Source organism: Parambassis ranga, chromosome 9 (assembly GCF_900634625.1).
Source record: "Parambassis ranga chromosome 9, fParRan2.1, whole genome shotgun sequence".
Lineage (NCBI taxonomy): Eukaryota > Metazoa > Chordata > Actinopteri > Ambassidae > Parambassis > Parambassis ranga.
Genome location: NC_041030.1, coordinates 17,184,668 through 17,204,103, shown reverse-complemented (window position 1 = coordinate 17,204,103; position 19,436 = coordinate 17,184,668). Strand labels below are relative to the sequence as shown.

The following is a 19,436-nucleotide window of genomic DNA, read 5'->3' as shown; positions in this document are numbered from 1 at the left end:
AGAAGTTTGCAGATGACACAGCCACCGTGGGGTGTATCAGGGATGATGGAGAGGATGAGTACAGAAGCGTGTTCGGCGACTTTGTCACCTGGAGTCAGGTGAACCATCTCCAGCTTAACACCTCAAAGACTAAGGAGCTGGTCATCGACTTCACGATGAGGTGGAGATTGTAGGCAACTACAAGTACCTCGGGTTGTGGCTGGACAACAAGCTGGACTGGACATGCTGTACAGATCACCTGTACAAGAAGGGCCAGAGCCATCTGTACTTCCTGCGAAGACTGGGAGCCACTATATCACATTACCATTTATGCTGCTGTGCAAATTTTGTACATAATTTCTTTACATTTACTGCACTATATCACATGACCATCTATGCTGGTGTGCAATGTTTGTACATAATTCCTGTTATCTTTAATTTTTTACTGCACTATATTCTAATTTATTCTATTTAACTCTTGCTCTGACTGTCGGTGTTGTATTGCTGCTGGTACCCAAATTTCCCTGAGGGACCTTCCCAAAGGGATTAATAAAGTCTATTCTATTCTATTCTATTCTAAAAAGTCCTTAGGAGCGGTCCCTGTACTCCAAAGGACCAGAGTCTTCTCAGGAGGTGGAGTCAGTGCAGCTGTGTTGTCAGGACCAGTCCAGTTTCTTGTTCAGATGAACACCTAGGTACTTATAAGAGTCCACTATCTCAATGTCCAGTCCCTGGATGTTTACTGGTGTGGGGCAGGAGTAGTTGTGACTACGGAAATCCACCAGCTCCTTGGTTTTATCTGGAGACGGTTTCCGTGGCACCAGTCTGCAAAGTCGGGTTGTTCTGTAAGGTCCTCAGATTTAACAACCCAAAGCCATTTTGCCATTTTGCCTACACTGGAAACACAAACAGCATCCTGGTGCATTCATTTGCCAAGTTTACTGTAATTCCACTGGGACTTTGTTCAATCTGTACAGAAGCCTGTGGCCATGTATTTTCATCATCTAACAAAGTGAAAGTAGGCTAGGCTGAAATGCTAACTATGCTCAATCCAGGCTGTAGTGCAACTTGTAACATAGCCTAACAAAAGTAGTGGTAAAAGTGCAGTAAAGAGAACATATAAATATAAAATATAAGTGTGTGGAAGAAGATGGAAGATAGAACACTCCGAGTGACACACAGGTTGTTTGAGGTAGATTGATCTCTCATTGGAATATTGTAGGGTCTCTACTACTTATTAGCTTGTATGCTAAGTGCTAACAAATTGCTAGCAACACAGTGAGTAGTTCAGATTCAACAAAAGACACCGGATAACTGTCTGTACTTTGCAACTTTTATTTTTTTTGCAAATACACTATAAATGTTTACAAAAGCATTATAGAAACTGTGCAGTGGAAATTATCAAAACTAAAAATGGATATTACTTTGAAATCATTTTGCACCAACATGACAGGGATTGTCATTTTCAGCAGCAAAACAAAAGATTAGTACATCTCCAAAGGAAACGTCGGTTAGTGACCTTGGAATATTGAAATGAGGAGATATTAACTGATAATAATAATAACAACAACAACAAAAGGATGGTATGGCACTAGGCTCATCCCTGAAGGAGGGCTTCATTCATCTAGATAGCGTTACACAGCTTCAGCTCGAGTCAAGATAATCAGCCTTCCAGTAAATCACTCCACTTTGATAGAAATGGTTCATTGCTCCACAAACAACAACTTCTCATACTCATTAAACACAAACACCCAAAACTCTTACAAATCCGTGCAACACACTGGTCCATCTTTTGCATTTTGTTGTCATTTCATTGTGAAAAAAAAACTGACCTACATTGAAAATATGCTCAAACTCAAGCATAATATTAAAAAAAGAGACTAAAACATTCTACAGAAATAAGGAAAAAAAAAAAAATCAGGAACATAAATATGAAGTGGCCCCTCACAAAACATCCACAATGTTTATTTTACATAACTCTGTATTGCTTTGTCTTACATAATACTGAGATCTGATGCTCATAAAGAGCATTGATTACTTTTGTTTGCTTCGCACTGGTTGAAAAATAATAAAGAAGAAGAAGCAATACCCACCAAACATCAACTTTTTTTTCCTTTTTTTGTTTTTGCCGTGATGTAAAAAGGCACATACACACACACATACGTTCACACAACACTGCTGCAAATATCACATAAGTGGTGGCACGATTAAAAAAAGAAAAGGAAAGGTAGATTTCAGTGGCACAGCCGTTATCACAGAAAGTAAACACGGCACCAGGGCAGATCTATATGTGGGTTATCTTTGGTCTAGCTGGGATGAGCCAATGAAGTTTGAAGGATTGGACTCAAAGGTCGGCGTAGTAGGAGTGATGGCTCAAGGTGTGTGTGTTCAGTGACTAACACATCCGCTAAGGTTAAGGTATTTCAGGTTTAAGTCAAGATCATTAAAATAAAAGAAAAAAGGTGAATAAGGAAGTGTGAGTTTGTTCGAGGTGGATGGTCACATGCATGTGGGTGGGCTGAAAGGCCTTCAGTGAATAGATCTTACATCATAAGGAAGAGGTTAACACAGTTCAAACACTGATAGCATTCATTCAAACATGAGGCTGGAGCAAAGGTATGGTTAGCTTAGCACAAAAACAGCTAGCTAAGCTAACCAGCTACAGTCCACTGCAAATAAGCAGATGCTTTAAAGGACTCTCCACCACAGTGTTATTAGCTAGTGCTTCTCCAGCCAAATGTTACGTTCACAAAACCCCAACGAAACATGTGATATGATCCAATCACCTGTTAATACAGGAATGAAAGGGTTAAATGAGATAACTGTAATTGCTAATCCATTAATTGGCAACAAGCTTTGGGCTTGGCATCTGGTGCTCGGGTGTTAAAACAGGTTATAGCAACACACACAAAAATGTGTGTTGTTGACCTGAAGCTGAGCACATTACGGTAAATACCCCATACACAAATACAAGGTCAGAGGTTATGGCATTTTTGTTTTTTGTTTTTTTAGCAGCAATAACAAATACAAAAGTATATCAAAAGAAGACACTCCATGTGTTGAAATGTGAGCGAACACACAGGCTCACAAGCAATACTAGCCAGGACAAAAACCATTGAAACAAATGGACCACCTATACTGAAACAACAAAAGGACAAACCAAACAAACAATAACACACAAAAAAAATCATGAAAATACACAGGGCACAATTTCCAGGCAAAGTGCAGGGATATTTCCACATGGACAGTATGATGGACTCCGACGAGACAAGTGTGGCCAAATCAAAGTGTGAGATGTAAGACAACCAGTGATTCAAGTGCTCTGTGCCCAGGTCGCCTGAACGCCTACAGAACGACCGCACAGCATCGAGCGGCGAGCGGGGGGAGGGGGGGAAATCCCGCTCGCCACTCCTTTTTAATAATAGTCCGGGCACTTGTCAGTGTCTTTGACAGATCGGCTGTAAAAATCGCAGATATACAACAAGACAGAGGGAACCTGGCAGCCTTGTGGGAGGACTGGTTTGTGCTTTGTCTAAAACGTGTAACAGTGTACTGACGTGCAGGAGCGGCATACACCGGAGCGACGTTAGTGTCTTTCAGTGTGCCTAGAATGACCGCTTGCTGGATCTAGTCAGAGGTATGCCGACGTTTCCCCTTTAAATGTATTTACAGAAGAGTTCCAGCTTATTCGGACTATGTTGTGAACACGCTGAACCGTTGTAAGGCAAAAAGCAGGTTCAAGTCTCCCTTAGTAAGTTCTGTGGGCGTTTTTTTTTTCTTCCTTTTTTGTATTGAAATAAACCTAAAAAGGTGCAACTTTCCCAACAATTTCACAGCTAACTTGTCGCCTTAGGAAGGACTCTGAAATGTAGACGAGGTCTCGGTTTGAAAATTTCCATTTTTAAACTAGTGTTTTTGACAAAAAAGGCGAACAGGAGGAGGAAGAGAGGGTCAAAGTCACAAGTATCTTAGGTGCCTGTATTAGGACAAAATACTCAGGTGTAAGTTAAAGGTGCACACACACACACACACACACAGTGTGATGTGTGTGTGTGTGTGCGCGCGCTCCGTAATTCATCTTAGGAAAACAAGGCAAAAATGCTATAAATAGTTTGGCTCAGTCTGTTTTTTTTATACAAAAGAAGGAATAGTTCAGTTTTCTTAGCGAAACCGTGCGACCCTCTGAACACAGGAGCTCAGCCTCCTCACACAACACTGATGAACACATGTGCAACAGCACCCACTGTTGTCTGTGTGACTGCTAAATACCCTTTAAGCCTTAATGGAGGCTGCTCAGAAGATCGAGCATGGTGTGTGCAACAGCGACACCTATGCTACTTTGTTCCCTCAGACAGATTATGGAAAAAATGGCTCGCCCTGTCCGAGCCAATCCAGGGTCCCTTCATTATATTTATATATATTTTTTTGTTGTTTTTTTGGCCCGACCACAATGGAAATGAGCATTAGAGTGTGGGGGTCGGTTGTGTTGCAGTACTGCAGGCAGTGAGGGTCATGCTCAGCAGGTAAAGAGTGGAGGAGGGCCGACAGTCAGAAGAAGCCTCAGTGAGAGGAGCAATGTCTTTTGTTGACAGTTACAGGGGGGAGGGGGAGGTTTTGTGTCCCATGGCTTTTCCCCCCCACACATCCTCCCATCCACCCCCACCCCCTAAAATTAAGTGAAAATGAGCCCACTGTGTTTTGCAAACTCCCACCCCCCACCCTGTAACACCTCTGTGCTGCTCCCTCAGCCCCCTTCCTGAGCTCCATGCTTGGGGAAGGGGATCCTCAATCAACACTTCTGTGCCTCCACTGGAGACATGGCAATGTAGGAGCCGTTTCTCATGGGCTGGCTGGCCGGCGTTTCCGACGGCTCGTCCGGTTTGTCGCTGACCTGAGTGTAGGCCGTGTCATCCTTCGCCGTCTGGGGCGGGAAGAGTCAGGGGGAGGAGAGAGAAACCGTCAGCACAAACCAGAGAAATGGAACGAAACTCCAAAAAAATATAGTGTCATCACTCGACTCACAGTAAAATGAGAATAAATGTTTTGACTGAAATGTTCATAGTAAAACCACTATGACAAAAACCACCACAGCCAACATTAACTTAAGAAACAAAGGAGCCAATTACAATGTGAGGCGAGAACTTAAAAAAGGAATATCATGCCCCATAAAGATAATTAAAATGATAATAATCAGAGATGATGGATAACAAATTAAACAAGGAGAAACAAGGCAAAACTGAAGACTTACAGTAAGGGAATGAAAAGCTTCATTAAAAACAATACGTTTTACTTCATTCTAAAACAGAAAAGGGAAAAAAGGGAGGGTTACAGAAAATTAAAATTAGAACATGGTTAATACAACAGTTCCTTCACATTGCAATTAAGCATGTCTGACATTTTTTTATCAATGCTAAGCTAACACATGTGTATGGTTCTTCACGCTACAGCTAGCAGCTGTTAGCTTAACCTAGCATCTAGTCCGGAAACGGGGGGCTAGGCTGGCCATGTCTAAATACTGATCACAGATTACCACCTGTGTGTATAATCTACACACAAAAAAAGGTGCTAGTTGGTGCTTTTAGTTTAGTTTGGACAGAGCTAAGTTGTTGTAATGTTTCCAGTCTTTCAGCTAAGCTAATGTCCTGCTAGCTGTAGCGTTGTGTTGGCGTTGTGTCTCAAACTGCATACTTCTCTACCATAAAGTGCTGTTAGCACCCAGATGGTACGAAAAAGTCAACAGTCCCCATCCTGGCTATTCAAACATGGCAGGGAAACAGCTGCGTTTGCAACTGTAACAACAAACGCTGCACGAAAGTGTGAGTTAAGTATTTATTCTCCATACAGGAGTGAAGCAATCTTCATGTGTAAAGGGGTTAATTCCATGTTTTGCTGCTAAAATGTAGCAATAGCTCTTTAGATTAGCCAGTTAAAGTGAGTGAGTATTTCATGTCAGGGTAATGGAAGTATCCAAAATGAGACACAACAACCATTTCCCAAAATATCAAGCTATTCTTCTGACCCTCCTCCAGGCCCTCCTCTGCACGGTCAATGACCTGAACTAAAATAATCTGAGGACAGGGTTCAAACCTGCACCGCTACAGATAAGAGAAGGGGGGAACATCATCCTCGGGTTATTCTAGTTCAATGAACTGAAGCTACGCTAGCTCATGTCTGCGCTGACTGAAGGGAAACTGAGACACTTCTTCTTCCTAAATTCATCAAAGAGGCATCAATTGTTAGAAAACGTTCAAAAAATAAAACCACATGATCCAGAATTGTGGGAAACCGCTCATGCTTGCTGGCTTTTCTGCAGAGGAGTCATGCACTGTGTTAGTGTTGTAACATGCACGTAGCTTTTGGTTAAACCTGTAGTGGCCCAGTGATGCATGCAGAAACCCAGTCAAAACTTTACAACCTCATTTATCATGACAAGTGACTACTGACTACTGTCTGCTCGTCTACACTGTGAGTAGCACACACTTCACATTAGAGTATCTGTGTGGGTTATTACTACAGTTTAGTCACCGCGGCAGCAGCAGCACCAGCGGCGCTCCTTACCTTCTTCTGGCGATTTCGGCAGAACAGGATGACGAGCACCACCAGCAGGATGATGCCCATGCCCACAATGAGCAGCGGGAAGTTTGACACCAGGGTCACAATGAGGAGCAGCGTCCTCATCTGCGCCGCCGACTCATCGTCGATCGTCGCCGTCTAGAAATGTGGGGAAAGACGTGGGTATTGATTTGTGGCTGACTTTTGTTTTACTGGAACAGGTTAGCGTGCTAAAGGGGAGAGCCTCACCTCGTTGACAAACATGATGGGGAAAATGGTCTCATTGATATGCTTGGTTTTTCTGAGAAAAAAAAAAAAAAAAGAGAGCGAGAGAGTGACGAGGAGTTCAGGGGGGACATCTGGCTCAACGTGTGACCGAGTGTGGCAACAGCAAAGTGGGTCGAAGTTCGACTTACGGGAAGCCTTGGATCCTCTTCAGAATGACATTGAGCTGGGCTCTCTTGCAGGCACGAATGGGAACTCCCGTGGTCTGAAGAGATTAAAAGGACATTTTTCATTAAGCAGAGTTTTACCTCTTTTCTTACACGCTAGGAGACACTGCAGTCACAAGCATTAAAACGCAGCTGGATGGTCAATATTTGGACATTAAGAGAGCCAAAAGGAAACAAACTGGATCAATACAAGCGCACATCTTAAGATGATTAGACTTCAGACTGACAAAATGCATCTGTGGTGCCACTAATTGTTTGTCATACCGGCTGCAGGTCCAGGTACGTCTCATGCTCCTCCTTGTTGGGATTGAGTCCATCGACGGCGTTGATGTACATGGGGTCAGCTTGATAAAAGTGAGGGAAGGACACCACGATGGGAGCACCTGGAAGGAAACACGTGAGTGAGTTTGCATCCTCTTAACAGCAAAGGATAAGAAACAAAAGATTAAAGAGGCAAAAACACAAGATAAGATGCTGAACTATCTGTTGTTTGGGACTGAGCAGCGATAGGTGTGTGTGTGTGTGTAACGGAAAGCTGATAGCTAAAGAATGTGTGTGAGGTTTTATTGAGCCTAAACGAGGATTCAGCTGATTCAGCTCTTGTCATCGTGACTTTACTTTTATCTTGGTTCTTCATTCTGTCGAGAGCGACAGAACAAAACGACCAACTTATAGACAGCCTTCAGGAGCCAGCCTATTGTTTAACAAACAATTAAACACAAAGTCAGATTACAGCTGCAGATAATCTATAAGCTTTGAAAATGTCTTCTTCTACCTGAACAACAAGCTTAAAAAGCTGCATCTATATTCTCAAGTCAGCTGCATTCTTTCAACAAACCGCTGTAAAACAAACTATAATGGTTTCCTGTGGTTAAAGCTTTTTTTCTTTTTAAACCACACACACCCACACACCCAGTCCCAGACTGAGGACAGGACTTGGTATCACAGAAATCTCACCAACCAGACGTGCCTGTCTGCCTCATATAAATCAGTGGAAATGATGCCGACAGCCAATCAGGTTTGATTATTCTGAGTTCAACCAGAAGCTTTTCTAAGAATGATTTCACACATCTTTTTTTTTTTTTTTTTTAATGTGTCGTCTACCATGAAAACGCCCTGGAATCAAACAGCAGTAGTAACATATTTAGAGTAAACAGCAAAGTCCAGGCGCTACAGTAGCTTATCTGCCTGTGTGGATCTTTATCAGAGCGATCACACATCACTTAATGACCGCCATAAAAGACTCCAGTAACCTGCGCTCACAGTCGGCACAGTTAATCATTCAACTGTCTATTGAGTCAAATCTGGCATGCTCAAACAGCGGGACGTCAGATAGCAGCCAGGGGCCACGGAAGCTGGCCGAGAGGCCACTTTTTTAGGAGGGTAGAAAGAGGGGAGAAATTGTGTCATGGGGCTGGTTTGTGATCATTAACGGGTAGAATGGGTGGGGGTTGTTAACTGGGTCAGGCTCAGCGGGGGAGGTGGAGGAGGCGGATGATGAGGTGGTGCCCTTACCTTCTCGACAAACGCTGACTTTAAGCACCCCGGTGCCGAGGCAGTCCCCGGCTGGCACACAGAAGCCCTCGTTAGTGGGGTTGTCTTTGGGGCTCATGAGGACGTCGCTGGGAGGTGCGAAGCGGTAGGCCTGGATGCCCTTCACATCTACGTCCTCCACATAGGCGAGATGAATGGACCTGAGAAGGAAGTAGCAGAAATTATTACATCTAAAAACAGTGTCACAAAAACGATGGAAATATCTTCTAAAAATAAGCATCACTTCCTGTATCACAGCTCCTTAAGGCCACGTTAACACCTGCACCCGTTTTGACTTCACACCTAAGTTGTAAAAACTTCTTTCTTATCAGTGCACATGGGCACGTTTTCAATGACTAAGCCGCCGTTTACGGACGCCAAACAAATTAGTGCACACGCGTACCGGCAGAGATCAGCAGCAAAGATGTAGAGCAGCTCGTTCCTGTTTATCAGGGGGTGGAAGACCGCGCCGTCTGTACCGTTGATCATGTTGCTCTGATTCGAAGACCACCACGACATTTTCCTGTTGGTCAAAAGATACGAGTCATGTTAGAGGTTGAACAACAACACAAACCACAGCTTATAATCACACATCAAACACAAGAGTGGAGATGTTCAACGCTGCACATTGTGCTGCTTTTACTTGTCATTTTACTGACTGGGATTTTTTTTTTAATCCTTTTTCACGTTTCACACATGCTGATTATCACAGTCAAAGTCCAAAGTCACTTTCCAAGCATTCATTTTGCAATTCAGGCAGCAAAAGGCTTTCACCTCTGGACTTTTGGATGCAGGTTGTGTAACAAAGTAAATATTGAATGTCGGTACTGGCAAAGGAAGTGGAAGCCATGTGCTCAAAAAGTGTTTCCTATCATTCAGGAAAGCTGGAAAAATGAAACATTTTCCCCCTCCATACAGACACTGTACACTGTGTTATACGAGTTTCCTCACCTCAGGCCATTCCATGTGTCGATTTTGCCATAATCCAAGTAGTTCTGCTCACCGGTGTGGAACACAAACTCTCCTTCATGGGTGCCGTTTTTCTGTGGGGGGAAAAAAAGAGGCACGAGGTTCAGAAAAGACACTGTGACGGACAAATGTCCAACAGGCAGAGAGCGAGAGAGAGAAAGGATCGCTGTGAAGAGGAGCTGCTTACTGTGATGTCTGTATAAAATGATATTTCATAAGACATTCTTCATATTAAGTGCACATCATTATCTGGAATCTGGAAGTACAGAGTCCTGCTAGCAGTCTTTGTGAAACAGCAGACTAAAGTTATCTTAAATGCCTCCGTCAGGATCACATGACTCATGTTTGTGCCAACCTGCAGACTCCGCTGCATCAACAGGAAGTCTGAGCATCATCCATCAGCATGTGGTCTATCTCACTTCTCTCACTGAGGACTTCCTTTTTTATTGTTCTCTGTTTTAGCGACGCCTCATAACAACACCCGAGTGCTTTCCAATGACATGACCTCCCCGCCGCCACCGCTGCTCACCTTCCACATCAGACCAAAGTATTCGTCCACCTCAGGCCTCATGCCGTGGATCTTGGAGAGAAGAGGGTCCTTGAAGCCCCACAGTACCTCATGGACGGTGCGGTTCAGAAACAGTTCAACGCCCAGTGAGTTCACATACATGGAAACAAAGGTTCGCAGGAAGAAGGAGTAGGAGTTTAGCTCGTTCATCACCGCCTGAGGAGTCGGAGACAGAAAAGGGTGAAGGGTGAGGACGCTTCAATCACACACAATGCTGCATTCAGGTTTGTGTTGGCCCAATGTAAGGAAAATGTGTCACAATATAAAAGTTAGAGGACAATGTGTTGTGTGATTGGAATCATGTGTGGAGAGTACATTCAGTACAAACATGACAATCAAATCTCCATGAGCTGTACTCGTTGCCTCACCACAAACGGGATGTTGACAGTCACAACGACGTCGACCTCAGGGTTTCCAGCGGACTTCTCAGGCACGAAGACAAAAGTTTTTGGGTTCACGGCGTAAACCTTGGTGCCATTCTCCAGGAAAGTTACATTTTCCCGTGGCCTGTATTCCCTGGTGTGAACAGGACATTTGTCAAGTTAGTCCAGATGTCTTTTGTTTTCATATCGACACAACAAAATCAGTCCAGTTCAGATGTTATTCCTTAAACAGAGACCCTCTGCAAACGACGCTGCCTCTCTACAACATCCTCACACTTACCTGTAAGTGTACGGCCCGATCTGTTTAACAGATGCCTTCTTGCCTGCTAAGAACTCCTCTGCATTGGTCACATTGAAGAAGTAATACTCCATATATACAGGAGGAGGGGGGTTCTTCCAGCCTTCAAACATTTGGCTCTTCTCTGTCAAAGTAATTTCCTGTAAAAGAAAAGAAAGAAAATACACATCGTCATTAAAAACTAACAATAAAGAGGGTGGCATCTTTGAAGGCCCGTCACACCTGCAAGGAGCTGGGACCATGCCAAGACCCCAGACAACCACACAGGGAAGGAGAGAAAGGTCCTTCATAGCAGAAAAGCCATTAGCACAAGCAGCAAATCGTAGCAGAAAAATCTGCAGACTCTCTGACTACAGCAAGCCTGAACAAGAATCTGACGAGAGGGCCACCGGTCAGCCCACACAGCTCAGCCACAAGCACGTCATCCACAGCCTCAGCGCTCAAACTACATGCGGGCTGTCAGGTGGATTCCACTAAACCAAAGGCAACCACAAACCATTTCACTCTGCGTGGCTTTCCATGTTTTTCTGAGGTCATGTGGATGAAGAAGTACAGCCAGCAGTAAGTAACTAAGTGTGACACGAGTCTGGCTGCCACATGAGCATGACAAAGGAGAGAGCCTCCATTATGTTGTCTGAAGATGTTTGTTGACCAGGAAAATCTGCAAACATCGCCCATCCTCCAGTGTATTTTTATACTCTAGCCCACTTCCTCAAGGTGCACTTGAGTGAGGCCATACATTGTCCCCTGTGCTCTCTCACAAGCACTTGCTATTGAAAAAGTATAAGTTGAGGTGTGGCTGGCACTTCCTGTTTGGGTAACAACCATTATTTCAAACACGTTTCGCTTTGTGGAGTCGTTTTCCGTGTTTTGTTGCATCATCTTCCTTTTGCTTCTTTACAAAAACCCCATATTGGATCTGAAGGAGGTCAGCTGGGCCTCCTTAAAAAGGAGGGCAGGAAAACCCGCAATCAGGATATGTGTTTGTGAATCTTAGTCTTTTGTGTGCAGAGTAATCATTTTGAATGACTTTTGGCTATTCTTTAGTTGGCTTCTCTGAAGAACTATCGCTCAAATAGGCTTTTTATGCAGCTCTAGGTAGGTGTGTCAAAGCACTTTTTGTGTGACTGTGGGTCATTTGTGTGTTTTCTTATTTTAATAAATCAATCTTTGGTTGTAATTTGGCAGCACAGTGGCTTAACTGCTCACCTAGAGTCAGAAGAAACTCTCTTAAAAAAGCAGCTCGGGGTATTTAAGCAGAGTGATTCTCTCGAGTCTGCTTCTTAATTAATGAAAAGAAGAAATGAAAGGCGACCGTTATGGTGAGTCTGGGCACTCCTTTAAAACAGAAATGACCCATTTTGTTCCCCTCTAAATCTAAACTGTGTCACTTTAGAATCAGGCGTCTGTCACGTCAGGCCTCCACCCCGCCACTGCAGCATTTTCCAGCCTTCAACCGAAGGTCTTTCAGAAGAAAGGTCTTATACGGACATCATTTATCTCTCTGAAAAACCTTGTTCTGTTACAAGCACAAAAACAAGCGAGGGCCAAAGTGGAGCGATTTGTTAAGTGCAGTCATAACGGTGAATGCACTGAATTAAACCAGGCCTTAACCAAACAACTTCTGGCAACGCGTAGGTGTGGCATGGCCGGATCCTGTTTGATTAGCACAAGTTAAAAAGGAAAAACAAACACTATAAAAATCCAGTTTTCACATGTGCCTCCAGCGTCGAAGGGTTTGCGTTCGACTGGAATATGTCGTGACCTTGTTCTTGAAGGCTTTCTGAAAAGTATCCTCTGAGAGGAGCAGCGTGCATGAGTGTTTCTTTTCAAGCCTAACGACTCAGGATAGGCTGAGACTGGAACAACAGCTAGGACTTAAGGAGACTGCTTCCTGGCAGAAATCATGCCCTCAGGGCCTACAAGTCTGTCAAATTCCTCGCATTACTTCTGTGCTGCCGTCCTCCACGCCCAGCGCAGCAGACAAGACGCACAAAATAATCTGTCCTGGAGGTAAAGCTTTGACTGGTCTCAAACAGGCCGGCTGCATCTTTACTACACACGGCCGCATTCAAAGTCAGATTAGGTCGATTTTTGGAGTAAGTTCAGCACGTCTGGGCCGGCCAGCCCTAATTCAATGGAAACACTGGGGCCAAAAGAGGATTAGCTATGCTGTCATGTCGTGTAATCGCCGGGCCACATCAGAATCTGGTCCCCCTGTTGATATACTTTGACTAAGTCTCTTAATTTGGGTCCCCTGGGATGCTGCCATGATTCAGGATGAGGGGGAAAAAATGAGACCTAACAGAAGAGAAGGAGACTGGGTCAGTGAGGCAGCAGTTTTCCAGTCCCCCGACACACACACAGAGGTGTCGTGGTTGTGTCAAGATCCTCCTCCTTCAGTCTTTTTTTTTTTTTTTAAAAAAAAAAAAACAATGTCCTTTAAAGTGCTGGTAACAGCCGTCCAGCAGAGTGATGCATGTCAGTTAGAGGAATGTGTTTAAAAAGACAGAGAGCAGATCTCAGGATGTGACGGGGGTCACTGACCAACATCACCCACCCAAACTGCACTGATAAGCAGACGTAGTAATGCCTCCTGTCTGCGTTTTCATCCTGTTTTCCAGAACACGCTGAATTAGTTTTATGAAAATTAATAGAGTGATCTGAGACACTGTAAATACACAAAATGGATGAGAACACATCAGAATGTATAGTTAAAATCGATGCTGCCTGGACGCTTCGTTATCACTAAAGGTGGGTGACACCATGGGCACAACCTGCTGTGGTTCCGCCACAGACTCCCAGACTCTCCCCGGCCCACATCCCAGCCCACTGCCCCCTCCAGACCTGCACACCTCACCCTCCTCCTCTCTCACTCTCTTTACACAGATTTCTACTACAGCAGAAGCAGAGTATGAACAAAAATGTGTCACCAGGCCATGTGTGCAGGACAGAACATGTTATTAATTAAAACACTCCAGAATCAGCCAGAACATTTCTCCCCCCCAATTTATACAAACTCAGCTCCATTTTAAATAAAATGCTGCCTTAACAAATCGTATGAGGACTTCACCACCTTTAACATGTCATAAAATGGGGTAAGGTCACCATCGGACTCACCTGAGTCTCACACACACACTCAGCGTCCCTGCACCACTGTGGGAGATTCGGGGAATTTCACAGGGTTTTGATATCATGAGTAAAAAACAGAACATGCTAATTAATGATCAATCCGGAATCAAATCTATAAGCTGCACAGCCGGTGCAGTCTGCTCCGGAAACCCTGAATCACTGATGGTCCGTGTTCTGCAGGTGCAGAATGCAGCAAAGACAGAAATCAGCGTCTAAATTCAATGAATGTAACTGACACACATCTTGTGACCCTGCGCGTACCAACACCGCTGAGATGCTGTGTGCACATGATTGACCGCTGCAGATCACAGACCGTGGAGGCTGAACGTTGAATAAAATATATATAATGTGTAATTTTCTATATTGCTGAGAGAGCGCGTCTTACCTTTTTTAACCGGCTGTGGATCATTGTTTGGAAGACTTGAGCCACGACCAGGGCGATCCCCACGATCAGGAGGTGAGCACAGACGATACCGGTGGCGTAAATGGCACAGGATCTCCGCGTCATGGTGCCGGGCGGGTTGCGTTGACCTCTCTGCTGAAGAATAACTTCACCGAAGTCGACGTTAACTTCCAGAAATATTTCACCGGGAACCGCGAGGGTGAGGGACCGTGAAACCTCGACGGGAGTCTCCTGAGCAGCAGCAGCAGCAGCAGCAGCTGTAGAGGGGGGTTTAAACTTCTCTCTTGGCGGCGTGGTGGTGGTGTTGGTGGTTTTCTCCCCCCTCGGCGAGCCTGAGCAGACGAGGAACAAAAAAAATGTTGGCACTTAAAGAAAGAAAACACTTTGTAACACTGAGGACCGAGCTGCTCGGAGGCGGCGGTGAAATGAAACGGCAGATCTCAGCACATCGGGACGTAGAGCTGGTCACCTCCCCCCTCTTCCTCCCTCCTCCTCCTCTCAGTATAATGAACGCGGTCAGGCGAAAAGCGTCGTTTTGGGAGGCTGCATGGGCGGTGGGTGTGTGTAAGAGGAGGCAGGCTCGGTGCTGTTCCTGCTCAGCTGATGTCACAAACCACAATATTCATGTGTTTCACTCACACAAAGTAAACCTTATATGTGTAGCCGCGCTTTCTTTACGCACGGTGACTTTTATTTTTGGAGGTTATTTTATTAAAACATCGGCGCATGTGCTGTGATTGTTGCAGCATATTGTACACCAGGATTGTGAATGGACGCGGCGGCGTGCTCATCCACATGGACGCGCCCGCGGTAATACTTCACTTGGCGACACAGTGTGTGTGAGGAGTGTGTGTGTGTGGATGCACATGTGCTAAATTTCACTTTTTTTTTTTTAATCAAGACATTCAAACTTCCGCATCACTGCGCACACGAAGAGTAAATGTGCAGACGGCGGAGATCCGCTACCTTTTTATACCGGGTCCGCTATCTCACCTCATGGTGACTCCTTAAATACGCACCGCGTGGACATGAATAATGCCATCAGAGCAACCAACGAGCGTTGACGCGAGCTCTTTTGTGTGACTTTCGGCCATTCTGATTGGTTGACGTCCTCACGGACCACCGTTTGGAGACCACCCACCTTAGCGCTGATTGGTCCTCCGCTTGCGTGTCTGCTGTTGAAATTCATCGACTGATTTCAGGGCGGGGCTCTTATAAAGGGGGAACCGGGCGGCGTGACGTTCGCCTCCTGTTACAAAGTGGATGATCAGCGGCTTCCGCGGAGCCCACTGAACCCACACATGATGCTGTAGTGAGGGGGGGTTAAAAAAATGTGGAAAAAGATTTATGGACTGCATTATAGTCATCATGAGCCATCAGATATCGACACAGATAAATCATTCCTACTTTAAGTCCTCTTGATACAGTCTTTGCAAGACAGGAGGACACACCTCTGGTAGAAAAATAGGGTTTATAGAAAATTTAAATAAAAAGTGTTAAAGTTTAGATAAGCAAAACAAAACAAAAAAACAAAAAAATTTTCAGAACCTAAATAATGTTTTTTAATAAGTATTGATAATAAAATGTGCCTATAAACAGCATTATTCTGTTTATTGCACATTTTAGACAAACATGGTCGTCCTTTGACTGTATCTGCCACTGATCCTCATGCTATGGTTGTCTAATGAAGCAACCCACATCCTGTCTTTGAACCATATTTAGTATATTATCGCATTAAAACCTGCTGTTTGCATCAAATCCTTTCCACTGCACAGTGTAGGTTCAGGTCTTGAAGCATAGTCAATATGGCAGTGTCAATATGTATAATATTTATTTAATTAAAGGCCTCTGGCATGTGCATTCCTTCAGATTTAGCAACACCTGAGTGAAATCATGATAAAAAAAACATACTGTGTGGATTTTCCTGCAGCTATGAGGACTTTTAGTTGGTTTGTGTCCAGAAGCTGATCTTCTAATTATCCGTCCTGTTGCAGCAGCCATGACAAATACAAAGTAAAAGTAGTGTTTGTTTTGAATTCATCATAAATCCTCTGATTGTACAGGTCGTTCTGCTTTTGTTGCCTCACTGCAAAACAGCAGAGCCACCACCTCTGCACAGTAAGCCTGGGACTGTGCTGACAGTTTCCTCAGAGCTTTGGTCCAGTAAATATTGATTTTTGTTCAAAACTAATTGTTCATTTTTCAGTAATACATAAGTACCTTGATGACATGTTCCTAACCTTAAAACCTGAAATTGGTTTGCAGCAGCTGAAGAAAAAGCTCTGATGTTCAGTGGAAAATAAACCTGACTGTCCACTGGTGAGGTCATATTCATGCCAAAGTTAAAGCAGCTTCACACCTACTGCCAGACATCGATTTTCACAAAGTACCCACTGAATCTGGTTGAAATGTGATCAGGTTTCAGAGCTAGAAAAAGGTCAAAGGTGACATTTTTCTGGGATTCTACGACACATTCTGAGACACTCAAAGCATGTCACCAGTGCAGAGCCGAAACAGGACACTTGGAAATTGGGAGGTACTGCGATCCTTATTTACAGACAACACCAGCTGCCAGGCTCCAGATCAGGCTTTTACCCAGAATTCAAGCGGGCGAGATGCCAGCTCAGATACCAGGTTACCTAATGAGACGAGAAGTCTGGATACATCGGCCTCTGCTGCCTGGCTCTACCAGTCATTCACAGATCCATCTCACTGGTTGCAGCTTTTTTTTTTGTCTTCCATTAATCTGAATGAAACCGATCCTATCTCTGAGAGAGGGAGAGGTTACGATTCATCCTGATATAAAACGCTGTCTGGGCAGTAATGGACTCGCCGAGCGGGGTGAGCACGGTCATGCAGTCCGCCTCTTTCATAATCCATCCATTCATAAATAAAGTCAGACAAAGGAGTACAAGTTTTTTTAGGAAGCGGTATACATCATACTGTTTGATGTTGTCTTGCTGGAAGGAACTGAACTGGGCTGTACTCTCACCATTAATGTAATTGAGTGTTACCTCATTGTACTAAGTCTGATGGCAAGGGGGGGGGGCAAGCAGGAGGGGGGCAGCATCTGTTCAAACAAGAGGAGTAAAAAAAAATGCTAAAGAAAATCATCAGGGGGGAAGGATAACAGTCAAGTAATGCAGCAACATTGTTTCTGCCAAAGGAACGGGTGGGAGGGTGAAGAGGGGTAAAACAGTTCAACCTTTGTAATGGTCGCTTTTTATGTTTGCTCAGCAGAGCGACACTGATGTCTTTTTTTTGGGGACACCAAAAGACATCTTTAATAAAAAGTAATCTCACTGGAACACAGAGACCTTTATCCAGTGGGTAAATAATGTCTTTAAACTTGTCTCTCACAGATCCTTCATTGTTTTCTGACACATTTTGTCCCACAGAATTAAAAAAAAATAACTTTAAAGCCATGGCTCAACAGAAAGCACATTTATGAGGGACACAAATGCCCATTCATGAGTTTGGGAAAGATGTAAAAATGTTTCACAGATTCTGCACAGTCAGCTTTTCGGCAATGTCAAAAATGCTGCTAACTCATGTGGGCTTCACTTTACAGGTCATCATCCTCACACGCCCAGCAATTACAGCCAGTTCAGCTGAGAGTCAGTTTGTTCCCACTCACTGCACAGAGACCTGTTATCAAGACGCTTGGTTACAGTAGATCCTGCTGGATATCTGCTGGGTGGATTCACTTTGTCGAATGTAAACACATTCTGAATATGATGACAATGGACACACACGGTACGCAAATAATGATTCAGGCCTTTTAAACTGACATAGCCATGTTTATCTGCAGCACTGTGCAAATAATACAGCTAACGCCACCAGCTCACAGTGCTTCGTGTAAAGTCTTCAGGCTCCAGACATTCACCCTGAACACCCCTCTGACTTTGTGTTTGGACGTAATATTGTGAAGGGGGGGTGGCATTTTTACTTGACAGCAGCCACGGCAGTCACATTCCATCATCTGTCCTCCCTATCTGCTCTCTCCTTCAATCTAAACAGCATTAACTCTTTCTGTAAATACTGCTTTGACGTGGTAAGCTGCGTCCTCCACCCTGCAGGGCAGCACCATGGCGGAGCCTGGTACCAAGCATTAAGTCATGGTGCTTGCGAGTCCAGGCAGCCTTTGTAAGGCCAGAGTCCTGATATACAGGCGTAGCTCTGAGAGTGGAAAGTAGGGAGGAGTGGCAGACCTTTTCACTAGAGGTGATTAAATGCAAACTGAGCCATTAAGTGCTATGGGAAGGGAGCACTGTGCTGAATTTATTTGTGGGTTGATCATTCTTTGTTCTCCTTGGAGAAGATCACAGTGACCAAAACTCGCTGAAATGTTAGGTAATACAAGAAGAGCAGGATGTGTGCTAAGAGAGTAGATACAGCAGTTAAACCCTTTTCCTGAGTCAAAGTGCTAGTTTAAGCCAGAGTGGCTGTTTAAGCAGTGATTATGTTTTTGAACAATAACATCCAGAGGTGGGAGTAAGTCACTCATGTGCAAGTCACAAGCAAGTCTCAAGTCATAACCTTCAAGTCTCAAGCAAGTCCCAAGTCAATGTGATGAGACTCAAGCAAGTCAAGTCAAGTCAATGCTCAGGTCAAGCAAGTCACAAGTCAAGTCATACAAAAATCTAATGGTCTTCAAATTAAAATGCTCACAATGGCATGTTTATAAGAACAAAATATATTGCTCATTAGGTGTCCCTAAAAATATTGACAAACAAAATATATATTCTTCACTGACTCACGTAATAATGCAACAATAGCTTGATATGTTCATATTACATATTCAAATTAAACATTTACAAAGCTGATTATTACGCATGTGATTATTAACCCATTGGCTGTATAGAATTGTATACAGTCATCAGCGGTGTTCAGTTTTCAATTGAAATACTGTATGCATATGCTTCTTAGTTGTTTGAATGTGTTTTACTGATAAAGGCTGAGCCAAAAGTCCAAATGCATCATTTTATATTAAAAACCTTTGAGTTCACTACCTGTTACCCTGGAAACCATAGCATCATTTCAAACTGGAGTTCCAGTTTAAAAATGAGAGTTGGGGCATCTAATTATTATTATTATGATTATTATTATTTTAGGAGAGGTGGGGGTCAGGGGGTGGTCCCCCAGAAAATTTTTCATTTACTAGAGG

At 43.9% G+C, this 19,436-nt stretch overlaps 1 protein-coding gene across 2 annotated transcripts; it reads right to left on the bottom strand.

Annotated features, from left to right (window-relative positions):
* Positions 1 to 1,298: 1,298 nt before the first annotated feature.
* scarb2a (scavenger receptor class B, member 2a) lies at positions 1,299 to 14,779 on the bottom strand. Of its 2 annotated transcripts, XM_028413767.1 has the most exons (13): positions 14,252 to 14,779; positions 10,717 to 10,874; positions 10,422 to 10,569; positions 10,015 to 10,209; positions 9,468 to 9,559; positions 8,920 to 9,039; positions 8,499 to 8,677; positions 7,248 to 7,366; positions 6,948 to 7,021; positions 6,781 to 6,832; positions 6,538 to 6,690; positions 5,228 to 5,275; positions 1,299 to 4,900 (listed from the first exon to the last, which is right to left on the bottom strand). In XM_028413767.1, the coding sequence occupies exons 1-13, from the start codon at positions 14,372 to 14,374 to the stop codon at positions 4,769 to 4,771; spliced, it is 1,593 nt and encodes a 530-aa protein (XP_028269568.1). In that variant the 5' UTR covers positions 14,375 to 14,779; the 3' UTR covers positions 1,299 to 4,768. The 2 variants fall into 2 exon arrangements, with proteins under 2 accessions (XP_028269568.1, XP_028269569.1); XM_028413768.1 differs by lacking the exon at positions 5,228 to 5,275 and having other exon boundaries at positions 4,769 to 4,900.
* Between the last annotated feature and the right edge of the window lie 4,657 nt (positions 14,780 to 19,436).